We start from the raw sequence: 16,067 nt of genomic DNA on the forward strand, positions 1-16,067 counted from the left end.
ATGAACAGACGCCTACAGATCAACATAGTAAAGGAGCTCATCTGTGATCCTGAGTTTAAAGCCAGTTTTTATTCAACTTAAACTTGGAACTAAGTTGTAAATAAATCTGAAACTGAAACTTTGCTTGTGTGTAAAAAGTGATTTCAGAGCCACTCGGTTCTCCCTGATGGAAACTGTTTACCTTCAGTGTTTTGTGCTTCTGATCATTTTAATAGACGTCAGCGTCACTAATTAATGACGTTCTATTAAAAGACTGGTTTACCAAGAGAGACGCTGGAGGACTTTCACCTGAAATGAGTTCATGAAGCCAGTCTGGTTATAAAAATGATAACAGGACATCAGAGCCAGAATTCCTCTTTTAGTACTTTTACTTTATACTTAAGTACATTTGAAGGGAAATACTTTAGTACTTTTACTCAAGTGGAGGTCTAAAGGGAGGAACTTCTACTTTTACTGGAGGAATATTTTACCTGGTGTCTCGACTTTAACTCAGGTACAGGGTTTGTGTACTTCGTCCACCTCTGGCAGCCACACTGGCCCTTTGTGGATAAGACTGGACACCCCTGCATTACGGCATCCGGATGTCAAAGTGAGACTCAACACACAAAGATTGTTGTTTTCTCTTTTTTTAATCTGTATTTACAAAGTTTTGTGCAGTTGAACGACCAGTCAATAGCAGCTCAACTTATAAAAAGGAGTAGTGACGAAAGACCAGCTCGCTCAGAGGCCTGGGCTGTACCTGCCGCGTGGGGCGGCCTCTGCACAAGCTCAGCGAGAACAAGCCATTCATGACAAAGCGATGCAGCTCCCTTCACTCCGTAAGCAGGACCAAAGGCACGGCAATGCAAAAGAGCCGTCAGTGTCGCAGAATCCAGGTTCTGCTTCAGAAATCAGTCAGGAACACTAATCACGTCCCACGTGGCATTCCCACCACTGACACGCAGAGGGTTTCAGTGGGCTTTAGGACATGTTTTGGGGGGGGTAAGGCTGTGTCAGACCATGTGATGAAGCTCCATGAGCGGTCTTCTTCAGTATTTCCCACACAGTTCCTTTGTTTTTGTGTCGGGGGGGGGAAACACTGACACTTCCTTTTAGCTGGAAAGATGTCCGTATGGAAAAACGTCCATAACAGGATCTTAAAAATATTTGGTTTGACTGTTTAGGAGTTGATGCTATTTTAGGAAATCCATCATAAATAAGTAGAAAGACGAGTGCAGTTTCCTTTACACCATGTTGTTGCTCTCTCCCACTTTGTCCACGTACTGAAAAACAAAACAGAAGGAACGTTTAGAATCTGATCAGGGCTTTGATTTAACCTCATATGCTCGTGGGTATATTTCGGATTTACCATCTGAATCAGGTACAACATTCTGACCACATCCTTGTCCATCTTATCAGCTCCACTTACTGTATAGCTGCACTCTGTAGTTCTACAGTTACAGACTGTAGTCCATCTGTTTCTCTGATACTCTGTTACCCTGTTCTTCAGTGGTCAGGACCCCCATGGACCCTCATAGAGCAGGTGCTATTTGGGTGGTGGGTCATTCTCAGCACTGCAGTAACACTGACGTGGTGGTGGTGTGTTAGTGTGTGTTGTGCTGGTGTGAGTGGATCAGACACAGCAGTCCTGCTGGAGTTTTTAAACACTGTGTCCACTCACTGTCCACTCTATTAGACACTCCTACCTTGTCGGTCCACCTTGTAGATGTAAAGTCAGAGACGACAGCTCATCTGCTGCTGCACAGTTTGTGTTGGTCATCCTCTAGTCCTTCATCAGTGGTCACAGGACGCTGCCCACAGGACGCTGTTGTCTGGATGTTTTTGGTTGGTGGACTATTCTCAGTCCAGCAGTGACACTGAGGTGTTTAAAAACTCCAGCAGCACTGTGTCTGATCCACTCAGACCAACGCAACACACACTAACACACCACCGTCAGTGTTACTGCAGTGCTGAGAATGACCCACCACCCAAACAGTACCTGCTCTGTGAGGGTCCATGGAACAAGAGGCCCATTTACACCCAGCCTAGGCTTTTAATAATTCATATAAAATGTGCTTGTTTGTGTTGAAAGAGAGATTATTCTTTCTTTTATTATAGGAATTATTGCTAGACAATGAAATCCATATGACATGTATTCTTACTTAGATTGAGGTGGGCTTATTCTGGCCCTCTCCCCTGACTACTTAACTACTGACCCTGTTTAAAAAAAACACCCTGAAACCTGAAGGTGTTGAATATCTGAATATGCTGTCCCTCGTCAGACGACACCGAACACAGTCATAATCACAAACATCAACATAAACTGAGCAGAAATACCCAGCGCTCTCAGACAGGTACATGCTCACATGCAGGGGGGGTGAAGCAGTGACTGACCAAGTTCGCTGATTGTCCTCTCAGCCTTACGAAGGCTTTAAGAAAACAAAGACACATTCAAAGACAGGAACAATCTGTTTTCATTGCGTCAGGTGAAAACAGGCAGACGCACATTCGTAAAAGACGGGGTTCTTCAAGGGTTCTTCAAGGGTTCTTTAAAGGCAAAGCTTATGGTACCATCTCTGTGCTCAAATTGAGAAACTAGTTATTTTTGTGTGCGCTCAGGGCCGGCCCTTCCATTAGGCGATATAGGCAAATGCTAGGGGTGCCGTCTGTCCAGGGGGGGGCGCTCGCGTGCATGTTTTTTTTTTTTTTTTTGTACAAATGAACGATTAATAAATATGGAAACAAGTCCACATAATCATCATAACTTCATTGTTTAATAATATTAGTCAAATTAATAATTATTATAATAACAACACACCTATCACCTGAACCCCCCCCCCTTGAAAAGACCCCCCCTCCCCATTTTCACTAAATAAGCAGGTCTTAATCCTCGTCGATTAGAGACTCTACAATAAGCAGAAAGTTGTTCTCTGCACTACTTTACGTCAAATAGTTTTAAAATATTTTTTGTGCAACACCTTTATATTTATTTATTGTTATACGATTATATTTATAATTCATTCACTTTTTATTAGTTTATTTATTATTGATTTTACTGTTGTTTTCGTTTTAAAATAAAAAAAAACTCAAAAACATAAAGCTTTGCCGAGTCTGTGTGAGCGTATAAACCCGATGATTGATGATGCAGGGGGCACCAACCAAAATCTCGCCTAGGGCACCACGTTGGTCAGGGCCGGCTCTGTGTGCGCTGATAAAACTTTGCTGCAGTTGCCTCCACAAAGTCATGAGGTTCTTATCGTTGCTGTCCATGCATCTTCAAAACTGTAATTTTACAGGAGACGCCAAAAACAGTCTTAACTTTCTATGCAAGTTAATGTAAAGAGCTTGTTGTTCTATGTCATTTTGAAACACAGCTATTGCTCCACTGACCATGAAATTTACAGACAACCTAAAGGACGAAGTCAGAGTTCAAATAATGCAGAAAACCAAAAAAGGACAAAAACGAAGATGCATGGCTTTTTTGGGGTGCATCGTCTCTAATGCATGAATTATTAGCATTATTTATGACTAGGGTGATCTTTATTATGCATAATCTACAAAACAGAGAATATTTACTACTTAATTCCTTAAAAAACCTTTTAAAACAATTCTATACAGCACCAAAAAGGGTTCTGCTATTGTTACAAGAGAGGGAACCTTTTTTGGGTACTATATAGGACCCTCTTTGCAAAGAATGTATATGATCTATCATCCAGGCACGTTGTTGTGGCCTCTGCTCATTTTAGACCATTATTTCCATTTTTGGGAATAAATATTCCTTGAAAGTTTTTGACTTTTAGTAGAAAACTGACAATTTGGTACTAAAGGGAAGCTACAAGCGACCTGCTACAGCTGAGTGACGTAAACAGAAGACGCTGTACAAACAGGCAGTTCAAATGCAAAACATACTGCACTGTTAAAATGAAGGTTCTATGCAGGTACATGTTTCGTTCATTAAGGTACAAACAGTGTAGATGTTCCCTCAGAGGTTCTACAGTGGGTTTAAAGTCTGATTGTGGAGCTTAAATCAGCTTCTCCAGGTGAAAAGTTGGTATTTGTTCCTTTTCATAACTGAATGTTTTAAACCAGAGCAGTAGAATAAAAGCCTGGAGGCGAGGCGGGGCGGGGTGTGTGGAGTCAGTCCAGCTTAGAACAGATCATTTCAGTGGATTATGGTTCAGTTATGTTCCCTGACTAAAGGCACTGAGACGGAGCCTTGAGGGTTCCACCCCAGAGACAGTTCAGTACCTTTATTCCTGAGAGTGTGTAAACACTACCAGCACTGTAAGTTACTAATCTCTATTTTAATCAGTGACATAGCAGGAACTCCAGCTGTTAGAAGCACTTGGGTTACAATGCAAAACTACAAATTCCGTGCAGTTACACACAGCTACAAAGTGAAAGGGGAACTCCACCTTTTTTTTTAACAATTTCCATTTAAGTAACTGGTTAATTTGTAAACAGAGTCGTTCAGAGCGGTCTGGTGTGAAACGCTCCGTTCCGGAGAAACTTACCGAGTCAGGACTGTTCACAGTGGTGGTGATAGGAACCAGACGTCCGCCTCTAAAAGCCCCTCACAGAAAGTTCCTACATGAAATGGTTCGGAATTCACTGCCGGATGCTCGAGACCATGAGTGCGCTTACCTGTACTCAATAATCCAATCATAATCGGACAACTGCTGTTATCTGACTACTCAAATGAACATGTAAACAGCACACTATGATTTCTTAGATCAGAGTAAGGTCAAGAAATCTGATTAAAAATCTAACAAAGAGGCTGGATTTTAGCACAGTAATCAGATTTCTCCGTACATGTGAACTCTTACTCTGATTTCTTTCAGATTTCTCAGTCTGGGCATGTGCGAAATCAGACGCCGGTACCGGAAATAAGTGAGCAGCGTCTCCGCGAGATGAATCTTCTTCATCTTCTAAATTATCTATGTCTATTGGCTGATTGTAAAGCAGAAATCTGATTACCGTCTGACTCATGTAGACCTGGAGTTTCCCCATTATCTGATTACTGTCTGACTCCTGTAGACCTGGAGTTTCCCCATTATCTGATTACTGTCTGACTCATGTAGACCTGGAGTTTCCCCATTATCTGATTACTGTCTGACTCCTGTAGACCTGGAGTTTCCCCATTATCTGATTACTGTCTGACTCCTGTAGACCCGGAGTTTCCCCATTATCTGATTACTGTCTGACTCCTGTAGACCCGGAGTTTCCCCATTATCTGATTACTGTCTGACTCCTGTAGACCTGGAGTTTCCCCATTATCTGATTACTGTCTGACTCATGTAGACCTGGAGTTTCCCCATTATCTGATTACTGTCCGACTCATGTAGACCTGGAGTTTCCTCATTATCTGATTACTGTCTGACTCCTGTAGACCTGGAGTTTCCCCATTATCTGATTACTGTCTGACTCCTGTAGACCTGGAGTTTCCCCATTATCTGATTACTGTCTGACTCCTGTAGACCTGGAGTTTCCCCATTATCTGATTACTGTCTGACTCATGTAGACCTGGAGTTTCCCCATTATCTGATTACTGTCTGACTCATGTAGACCTGGAGTTTCCCCATTATCTGATTACTGTCTGATTCATGTAGACCTGGAGTTTCCCCATTATCTGATTACTGTCTGATTCATGTAGACCTGGAGTTTCCCCATTATCTGATTACTGTCTGACTCATGTAGACCTGGAGTTTCCCCATTATCTGATTACTGTCTGACTCCTGTAGACCTGGAGTTTCCCCATTATCTGATTACTGTCTGACTCCTGTAGACCTGGAGTTTCCCCATTATCTGATTACTGTCTGACTCCTGTAGACCTGGAGTTTTCCCATTATCTGATTACTGTCTGACTCATGTAGACCTGGAGTTTCCCCATTATCTGATTACCGTCTAACTCATGTAGACCTGGAGTTTCCCCATTATCTGATTACCGTCTGACTCGTGTAGATCTGGAGTTTCCCCATTATCTGATTACTGTCTGACTCGTGTAGACCTGGAGTTTCCCCATTATCTGATTACTGTCTGACTCGTGTAGACCTGGAGTTTCCCCATTATCTGATTACTGTCTGACTCATGTAGACCTGGAGTTTCCCCGTTATCCGATTACTGTCTGACTCGTGTAGACCTGGAGTTTCCCCGTTATCTGATTACTGTCTGACTCGTGTAGACCTGGAGTTTCCCCATTATCTGATTACTGTCTGACTCCTGTAGACCTGGAGTTTCCCCGTTATCTGACTACTGTCTGACTCATGTAGACCTGGAGTTTCCCCATTATCTGATTACTGTCTGACTCATGTAGACCTGGAGTTTCCCCATTATCTGATTACTGTCTGACTCGTGTAGACCTGGAGTTTCCCCATTATCTGATTACTGTCTGACTCCTGTGGACCTGGAGTTTCCCCATTATCTGATTACTGTCTGACTCCTGTAGACCTGGAGTTTCCCCATTATCTGATTACTGTCTGACTCATGTAGACCTGGAGTTTCCCCGTTATCCGATTACTGTCTGACTCGTGTAGACCTGGAGTTTCCCCGTTATCCGATTACTGTCTGACTCGTGTAGACCTGGAGTTTCCCCGTTATCTGGTTACTGTCTGACTCATGTAGACCTGGAGTTTCCCCATTATCTGATTACTCTAGTGCATGTAAACGTGTTGATCGGATTACTGACAAAAATCTGATTTCCTGCAGTGACTGGATTATTAAGTGCATGTAAACACACACATTGTATTACAATACCTTTGTGATAAAGTTTGGCCCTAAAACTCCTTGTTAATCCATTCATTTAAATCCATACATGGTGGAGGGATACATGCAGCGTGTTCTAAGGCAAAATAGTCCCCAAAGAAAACTTATTTTTTCAGATTTTTCCACTATTTTTCCATCATCAACATTCCATATAAAGCTTGTGTAGGTTCTCTTGTGGTTCTGGACGGTAAATAAAATGTCCATATTTGTGTTGTAGTCATGGCGACGCCTGGTTCCTATCACCACCACTGTAAAGAGTCTGTAACTTTCTCTTTTGAAACATCAGTGGAATTTCCCTTTGAAGAAGTAGACAGATGTAAAGTAGTCCCACTGCACTCTAATGCACCAGTCCACACACTTACCCCACTAACGAAGGGCAGATTCAGCAAGGAGCCCAGGACCGGTATCCTTCTGATGAAGCCAATAACCACTGGGAAGAAACCCCTTCACACAGAGAGAAAGACAACATAAGTCTATCTATTCTTCTACAACAGGACCAAAAGGAAAATGTGGAACGGACTGGAGTCTGGAACGAGGACTGGACTGCAAAAAGCTGGTCTAAATAATCAACTACTGTCGCTGACTTCTCAAGCATTCCATCACAATACGTTCTACGTATTCTATTCTAAGTGATGGATTACACATGCTTAAGAAAGATGGTTCTTCAAGGGTTCTATACAGAACCATGAGCACGCAAAGAACCCTTTGCATGATTAAAATGGTTCTACACAGCACCAAAAAGCGTTCTTCTATTGTTACCGGCTTCACATCGTCACAATAAAACCCTTTTTGGTGCTACATGGAACCAGTTTCAAAAAGGTTCTATACAGAATCATCTACAGCACATTCTCTATAAATCTGAAGAACCACTTCATAATGAAAAGAACCTTTTAATCATACAAAGGTTTTTTTGAGTGTTCACAGCTCTATATAGAACCATTTTCATCACAATACACTTAAAATTGGTTCTTCGAGGGTTCTTTAATCAAGAAAATGGTTCAATATAGAACCACGGACACTCAAAGAACCTTTTGCATGATTAAAGGGTTCTATGCATGCTGAACGGGGTCTTCACATTGGTGGAGAATGTGCCGGAGATGGTTCTACATAGCGTTCTTCTATTGTTACAGGCTTGACATCATAAACATAGAAGAAAACTTTTTGGTGCTACACAGAACCCTTTTCAACAAGGCTCTGTATCGAACCATGTACATCACACCAATCGATCTGAAGAACCCTTTCATGGTGTAAGGAACTGTTTAATCATGCAAATGGTTCTTTGAGAGTTTATGGTTCTACAAAGAACACCTGAAGAATCTTCAGTGCACAGAACCCTTAAAAACCATCTTTTCTAAGAGTGCAGACCTAAAAACAGCAAACACAGTTCAGTTAAGATTAAGATCCTCACCTGAATAAAAGGAAAAAGCCATAAAACTCTAGAACCACTCCAATGATGGGCCACCCGATCAGCACCACGAAGACCCCTCCGAGGAAGAAGCTGGTGGCTTTCATCTTGTGCTTCTGGAAGAAGAACCTGAAGGTCCTCTCCAGGCCGATGACGAACGCTAAGCCCACCACAAACAGGATCTGCAGAAAACAAAGCATGTGGAGAAACAACAGAGAAACACGAAGTCGTGCTGGGCGATGTGGCCTCAAATCAAGAGTTTTACCTCGATTACGGTTATTTATTTATTTTTTTGTTTGTTTGTTTTTCTGCCATCACAGTTCACCGAAAAGGTCTGTGCTGTAAATATGTTCTGCATATCTTAATGTAAATCGTCTCAACAGTCAGATCGTAACTCGCACGTCGACTTTTCCGCCAATGCCGCTCGACATTCGTGTTTGAAGAGATTCTGAAAGAAATGTCCGAACGCGGCCGCAGGAGAACGAGGCTGCAGCGTCAAAGAACATCTAAAAGTTTGGAGAATCCGAGGACGTGAACCAAAGTGACCGCGCCCTTTTTACTTTGAGCTGAACACAATCTGAGTGAAGAGCCCAGCTGTCGGTCAGTGAAGGTTCATGATGCTCCTATGATGCCGAAGATGAAGCTGATCCTCCGGGAGCGACCGGCGTTCGTTGGCAGTCGTAGTTGTTTACCTCTGGATGAGCCGCGTGACGCTCTGCTCTTTTGCGCATGTGGCTCAGTTCATGAGCTGATCTGTTCAGACTGATGTCGTATACAGATCACATTTATCTGAGAAGAACAGTATTAAAGGGGAATTCCGCTATTTTTCCCAAATTTCTCCATAATGAAATTATTAGGACCCGGACAGACAGAAAGAAGCTCTAAGAAATGTTAGACGTGTCTGGAATGACGATTATTAATATGATCCAAACTTTTGAAAGTTAGTGTATATCTTTTCATATGCAAACATTTTGGCACAATTACAGTTTATTTGCTAAATTTAACACATAATGGGGGGAAAAACATGAGGCCTGTGCGAAAGTTATGGCACACTTTATATAGAATTCTTTCCAATATGTTAAATAATACAATCATTTATTGTTAACTTTCTTCAAATGTTCATATAATTCTGTAATATTCCATATATAATAGTTATTATATCGTATTTCTACTCACACCTACATATGTATAGATATTTCTAGCTGCTCTTCATTATTCCTTATTTCTTATATAATTAAGGAATTTTTATTTGATTTGCCCTTTAAAGAAATATTTGTTAACAGTCTATGTGCTCGTCTGGTCTGTTCAGTGTGTTACAGTAAGTAATTCCTTGTATTTGGAAGATACTTGGTGAAATAAAGTTATTGTTATACAAATATACACATATATATAATATATATATATATATATATATATATATATATATATATATATATATATATACATACTGTGAAGGTTTTAGGCGTCTAAGCGAATGTTTAACCAGTTGACCTCAGCAGTGAGTTTATCACAATATACATTAGAATAAAGTCGTATTCATAATTCAGATAAACAGAAAAACTATAAAAAGGAACAAGAATTTCTTGGGTCCATATTTTTCCTGGACACCTTCACAGCCGCCACAGAGACTCGTTAATATCATCAATTACATCATGAGCTCAATTTACTGAGCACTGATTGGTCAAACCAGGAGCTGCTTTATAACTACATATAATACTGGACTTCCTCGAGGAGGAGAGGCTTGGAGATGGGTAAACAAACACACTAACGTGCAGAAAATCACTGTTATTATTAATTAATATTCTATAAATTTTGTTAAAATTTTGTTTATTCAAATATTTACACTTTTCTCTGCAAATAAACACAAACTACACAAATAAATAGAGTTTGAAAATGTGTCTTGGGTGTCTAAGAATTTCACACAGTACTATATATATATATATATATATATAAAGCGTGGGAACTGGTGTGACTGATGGTAAAACTGCTGGTATATATATACACACACACACACACACACACACACACACACACACACACACACACACACACACACACACACACACACACATACATCTATCTATCTACACACAATGTAAGTCACTGGAACCAGAATATATTCCATGTTTTGGGCCGTTTCTGTTGGTCCATTCATCATGAAATTTACACCCAAGTCACTCAACATCTGCAGCTGCATGTTTCTCAGGAATGCTAATGATAAAAACTTCACACAGCAGTTTTTACCATCAGTCACACCAATTCACACACTTTACTCCCACAAACACCTCTTATAACGTACGTTACACTTACGTTTCCAATCGCGAGGAGCGCTTTGTCAAAAAACAGAATCATTCCAAAGAACAGGAAAAACACTCCGAAGCCTGTCAATCCCATCCCGATTTCTGCAGAGTGAACAGAAGAGAATCAACTGAACAACGAGTACCATGAGTTCCAACACAGAACCTTTTCATGCATAAATAGTTCTTCAGATTGATGGAGCACGGCCAAAAAGGGCTCTGCTACTGCTGGAGAAGCAGCAGAATGTCCATGACCACCATGTGCCTGCAGTTAGTGACAGGGTCTCTACGTCTTTATTCTGATTATTATTTTGGCAAAATATCTCACTGCGATTTTTCTGACCAACACTTCAATTACGATTCAAATGAAAAAGCCAAGCACAGAATTTAAGGTGGAACTTGAAAAAGACACCTTACTGTTCTTCGTAATCTTCTTCTTATTATTCTGTACTACTCTTCCTAACTTTCGAGCTAGAGCCACGAAACGTTGCAGGATCGTAGGACCTATACCTGATTAGGTTGCTTGAGCTTTTCTAAGCGATCCGACGTACGGTTTCCGGAATATTATCGTTCAAAGACGATATTTTCCCCCATAGGGAATGAATGGGAGGAATGTTGGCAGCTTGCCACACGTGATGTCACAATGGGCCCCTCTCTCACACAACACCTACAAACTCACGCACGGAGCTCAATGTCTCACCTGCTCCCAGCCTGATGCTCAGCAGGACCAGCACACATCATGATTTTGTTAAGGTGGAGCTGCTTTTAAGGTGGAACTGCACTTAGGTAGCACTGAATTTAAGGTGGAACTTCTTTTAAGGTAGCACTGAGTTTACGCTGGCACTGAAATTAAGGTGGAACTGCATTTATGTTAGCACTGAATTTAAGGTGGAACTTCAATCAGCATAGCAGTGACTTTAAGGAGGCACAGAATTTAAGGTGGTACGTCAATCAACGTTGTAATAAAATTAAGGCGGCACAGGATTTAAGGGGGAACTTCTTTCAGGGTGACACTGCAATTAACATAGCACTAAATTTAAGGTGGCACAGAATTTAAGGTGGAACTGTCTGAGAAACCCTTTAAACATGTAAAGCACCCTTTAATCATGCAAAGCGTTCATGGTTCCACATAGAACCATTTTCTTTACTAAAGAACCCTTGAGGAACCATAATTTTTGCTGTGTTTCTTCTGAAATGAAGGACATTAACAGTATATTTGTTCTCCTTTGCTGCAGTAACAGCATCTACTCTTCCGGAAAGGCTTTACACTCACACAAAACATGATTCTTTCAAGGGTACTCTAGTAAAGGGAACGGTCCTGTTTAGAACGATTCTATATAGAACCATTTCAAGCTCAACTGGTTCTTTGCATGGTGAAACGGTTCTTCAGATTGATGGAGAATGTGTTGTTTGTGGTTTTACACCATCAAAACTGGTTCAGAACTGGTTTAATAGAGAACCCATGAAGAACCATCTCTTTGTGTGTACAAACTGTGGCCTGACTGGAGTAACAATCAGCACATTCTTGCAAGATCCAACTTCAGCCACGTTCACATCACAAGCCTCCTTGCTCAGATCCGATCTCTCTGATTTGATGGTTCACACTGGTTTAGGTCAGTGACTCAAATCGGTCATTAATGTGGTGAACCGGCTCCTGAACTGACCCTCATGAGCTCCTCCTACTCAGTAACGTCACGTGACTGAATCACTGCATCTTCAGCACAAACTAACGAGCAGAACGAGCTTTGCTGAGAAGATCATTAACTCTGATCAGCCCTCAGCTTCATTATTAGATCCAGACGGAGGAGAAGAAGGTGAGATGAGCTGCTTTTCCACCGTTTACAGGCTTTTCGGCGCTGTTGCCGTGGTAACGCTTAATGAGGGCACATGAGCAGCGGACAAAAAGCGCATCTGAGTGTCTCATTAAGGTCTCAGGGCTACAAATCGGACACGTATCCGATCTAGGACCCCATATGAAAGTGGCTCAGGTCATATTTGGAAAGATCAGATTTGTGTTCACACAGTCCTGAAAACACCAGATCGGAGTCACATCAGGGCAAACAAACCGGATCAGCGCCACTTCAGCCTGGTGACGTGAACGCAGCCATATGGCCATAAAGGCCGGGTCACTAACTGCAAGCACATGATATATTGGTTGGTTCATGTCATGAGACCGGACAGAACATACTGGATGTTCAGTAGTGAGTTGTTAAGCTGGAACTGACACTAATGTTGGTCATTATCCCGATAAAAACGGTTTCTTTCTCAGGAACTATGACACACAACAACACAGCGCTGTTCTATTAAGTCAGCTTCTTATTCGGATTTCACCGTTCCACCTTAAATGGTGCGGCAGTTACATTCTGACAGCTGCACCCCTTAAGGTGGAACGGGAGAATTCGAACAAGGAGCTGGCGAATAAAAACCGAACTTCAGCCTCGCGCTGAAGACACTACTCGTGATAAGACCTTGAAGAAGGCGTGGATCTTACTCTGCGAGTCAGTGAGGGAGATCATCTTGGCAGAGAACCGATTTAGCTAGAACCCCGTTCTGTTCCACTACAGCAGCAGCTGTTCCAGGAGCGTCCACGTCTTGCGCTCTGTGCGCATGCGCGGTACGCAGCTTTTTAACAGAGTAAAAGTCCCCTTTCCCGGCCGCGTTCCAATCGCAGGAGATCGAAACTTCTTTTCTTGTCTGCTCGCCTTGTTTTTCTCCCGACTTGGTGGCGGACCCACACGCCAGTCAGCGCAGCCACGGTGCAACATGTGGTGAAGACGTGGGCACCTGATCAGGCACAGTGAAGGGCAGCAGAAAAGAAAAGAAGGGTGGATTCGTTTATTGGGACGCAGCCGTATCTGTCGTATTGAAGTTCGCTCATAAATGATAAATAATTAATGATAAATGATTAGCAATATTTTGTATATTGTTATGATATTATTTTTTTAGTTTTTATTTATTTTTTAAAGTATTATTTATTTGTATTGTTTATATATTTGATTGTATTTCACTTTGTATTATTGTTGTTTATTTTGCTGCTGTTAATTTGCCCATTTAGTGTAGTAGTGACGTGTTTTGAATAAATGCATTAAAAAAAAGAGAAAAAAAATTATTAAAAACGTGAAGGGCCTCTCCCAAAACATAGAAATTAAAATAATTATATAAATAAAATAAATTAAAAATAATTATTTTGCTCTAATATTTTCCTAATAGACACTTGAGAATAAATATTTTCTATGTTTTTATTTTATCGATTATTAGATACTTAGATATTGAGGCCACAAACTGTAACATTAAGGAAACAAATCAATAAACTGAAGCCACAAATTAATACAACCAGGCCATAAATTAATATGAGGCCACACGCTAATCTACTGCGGCCAAAAGTTACTATATTGAGGTCACAGGATAATATGAAGATTTCACAAATTAACATATTGAGGGGTATGGGTTATTATATTGTTCGTTTGCTCATAAATGATATGTTATTATTATGGTGTGATTTTACATTTTTATTCATTTTTAAAGTATTATTTATTTGTATTGTTTATATATTTGATTGTATTTCTCTTTGTGTCATTGTTGATTACTTTGCTGCCCATTTAGTGTAGTAGAGATGCGTATTGTAAATGTTATGAATGATTGCATCAATAAAAAAATTGGGGGGTATAGAAACGTGAAGGGCCTCTCCCAAAACTCAAAAAATAATTATTTTGCTCTCTTTGGGATTTCCTAATAGACACTTGAGCATGAATACTTGGGAGAAATATTTTTTATTTATCTATATTTTTGTTTATTTATTTATTATTTTGTTTTTATTCAGTTTATTACTATTTGTACCAAAGTCAAATCTACTACACGCCTGTTTAATACAAATTAATGGCTTAATGGTTCTACAACCTGAAAATAAAGCTCTTTCTATTTCTATTAGACTTTTATTGCAGGATTTCGAGACGCAGAGCCGGTTTATGAGGAGCCTGAAACAGGCCGGCTGAACAGTAGAGGGCGCCCGCGAGCGAGCCCTCAATGAATGGGAGTGAATGGAACCGAACGGCTAAAAGGCGAAACAGTCTCCAGTCGCTCGCCCAGAACTTTCCCTTTAACCTTAGAAAGTAGAAGGACGCGTTTCGCTAAAAAAACAAAGAAATCTCACCGATATTTTTCTTTTATTTCTACAAGCAAACGGGTTTCGGGCAGCAGGAGGCGGGCTTTACTGCCAGAGCGGGATGATTGATGGGCGAGCGGAGCGGCTCATTGGCTGTTCGCGCTCACTGACGTCACGAGGCGCCCTACAGCTCGAGTTTAAAAGCTTTTAAAACTATAACAGCGGTTTTAAACTGTTTCATGCTGTGAACGAATCCTTTTACCTTAAAAACGTTTCAGCGGTTATAAACTAGGACTTTGCTCAGACGGTCCGTGCGTTTTGGACCGGCTCGGGAGCGCCCCCTAGCGTGGGCAGGGTGGGACTTCTCCTCTCTACAGTTCTCTGACATACTTCAGGCGTCATCATCGCTGTTGTAATGCTGCCACCTGGTGGCCACGTTGACAACTGCAGCCTCCCGTTTCAGAGTAAATCACTGAAGCGGTTCTAGGACTCGTAGGGAACCCGTAATCCAGTGGGTTTATTGGGGTATTTATTGGCGAGGCAGAGCTTTTACTGACCTGCTGTTACAGCGCTGGTGGGCAGGTGAACTGGCTGATCTTGGTTGCTGTCACTGCTTGATTTCACTGATAAATCTAGCAGGTTCTGTCTCAGGAACACAAACAGCGAGTTTCACACTGACTAGGCAGAAATTATTTCCCGATCTTTGTTGTTGTTTCTGAGCTGCTAGCTGTAAAAAAACGACTGAATAAACCAAAAAAGAGGTTTAATAACAAACTCTGACTTCTGATGAAGCCGCTCGGCTGAACTGGTGAGTATATTCAATAAGGCCTCACCACAAGTCAATATATCCATCCATCCATCCATGTTCTAAGCCGCTTCTCCGTCAGGGTCGCGGCAAGTCAATATAATAGGCCACAAATTAATATAGTGAGACCACAAACTATTATATTGAGGCCACAAATTAATATAGTGAGACCACAAACTATTATATTGAGGTCACAAATTAATATATTGAGGCTACAAACTATCATATTGAGGTCACAAATTAACATAGTGAGACCACAAATTAATACAGTGAGGTCACACATTAATATATTGAGGCCACAAATTAATATAGTGAGACCACAAACTATTATATTGAGGTCACAAATTAATATATTGAGGCTACAAACTATCATATTGAGGTCACAAATTAATATAGTGAGACCACAAATTAATACAGTGAGGTCACACATTAATATATTGAGGTCACAAATTAATATATTGAGGCCACAAACTATTATATTCAGACTAGAAGTCGCTACACTGAGGCCAAAAAGTAATATATTGGGGCCACAAGTTAAGTTTCTCATGATGTCATGGGCTCAATATATTAATTCACCTTATTAAAAATAATCACCGCACCGTGACGCCGTCACTTCCTCACGCAGTCTGAACCGGCCACGTACTAATCCTCTAACACGGAACAGCTCAACGACAAAGTGACCTGGAACGACCTCCGAGCAGAAACATGAGGACTTTT

The 16,067-nt window shown here is 41.1% G+C and overlaps 1 protein-coding gene across 3 annotated transcripts; it reads right to left on the reverse strand.

Moving 5' to 3' along the window:
• Positions 1-610: 610 nt before the first annotated feature.
• golt1ba (golgi transport 1Ba) lies at positions 611-13,075 on the reverse strand. 3 transcript variants are annotated; one of them, XR_001858659.2, is made up of 6 exons: positions 12,935-13,075; positions 10,457-10,548; positions 8,150-8,328; positions 7,104-7,185; positions 2,346-2,408; positions 611-1,262 (listed from the first exon to the last, which is right to left on the reverse strand). XR_001858659.2 is itself a non-coding variant. In XM_017715392.2 (6 exons), exons 1-5 carry the CDS (start codon positions 12,957-12,959, stop codon positions 2,400-2,402), a joined length of 387 nt encoding a protein of 128 aa, XP_017570881.1. In that variant the 5' UTR covers positions 12,960-13,075; the 3' UTR covers positions 611-1,262; positions 2,374-2,399. The 3 variants fall into 3 exon arrangements, 2 of the variants coding, with proteins under 2 accessions (XP_017570881.1, XP_017570880.1); XM_017715392.2 differs by having other exon boundaries at positions 2,374-2,408; XM_017715391.2 differs by lacking the exon at positions 2,346-2,408.
• Between the last annotated feature and the right edge of the window lie 2,992 nt (positions 13,076-16,067).

This window comes from Pygocentrus nattereri, chromosome 1, assembly GCF_015220715.1.
Source record: "Pygocentrus nattereri isolate fPygNat1 chromosome 1, fPygNat1.pri, whole genome shotgun sequence".
Lineage (NCBI taxonomy): Eukaryota > Metazoa > Chordata > Actinopteri > Characiformes > Serrasalmidae > Pygocentrus > Pygocentrus nattereri.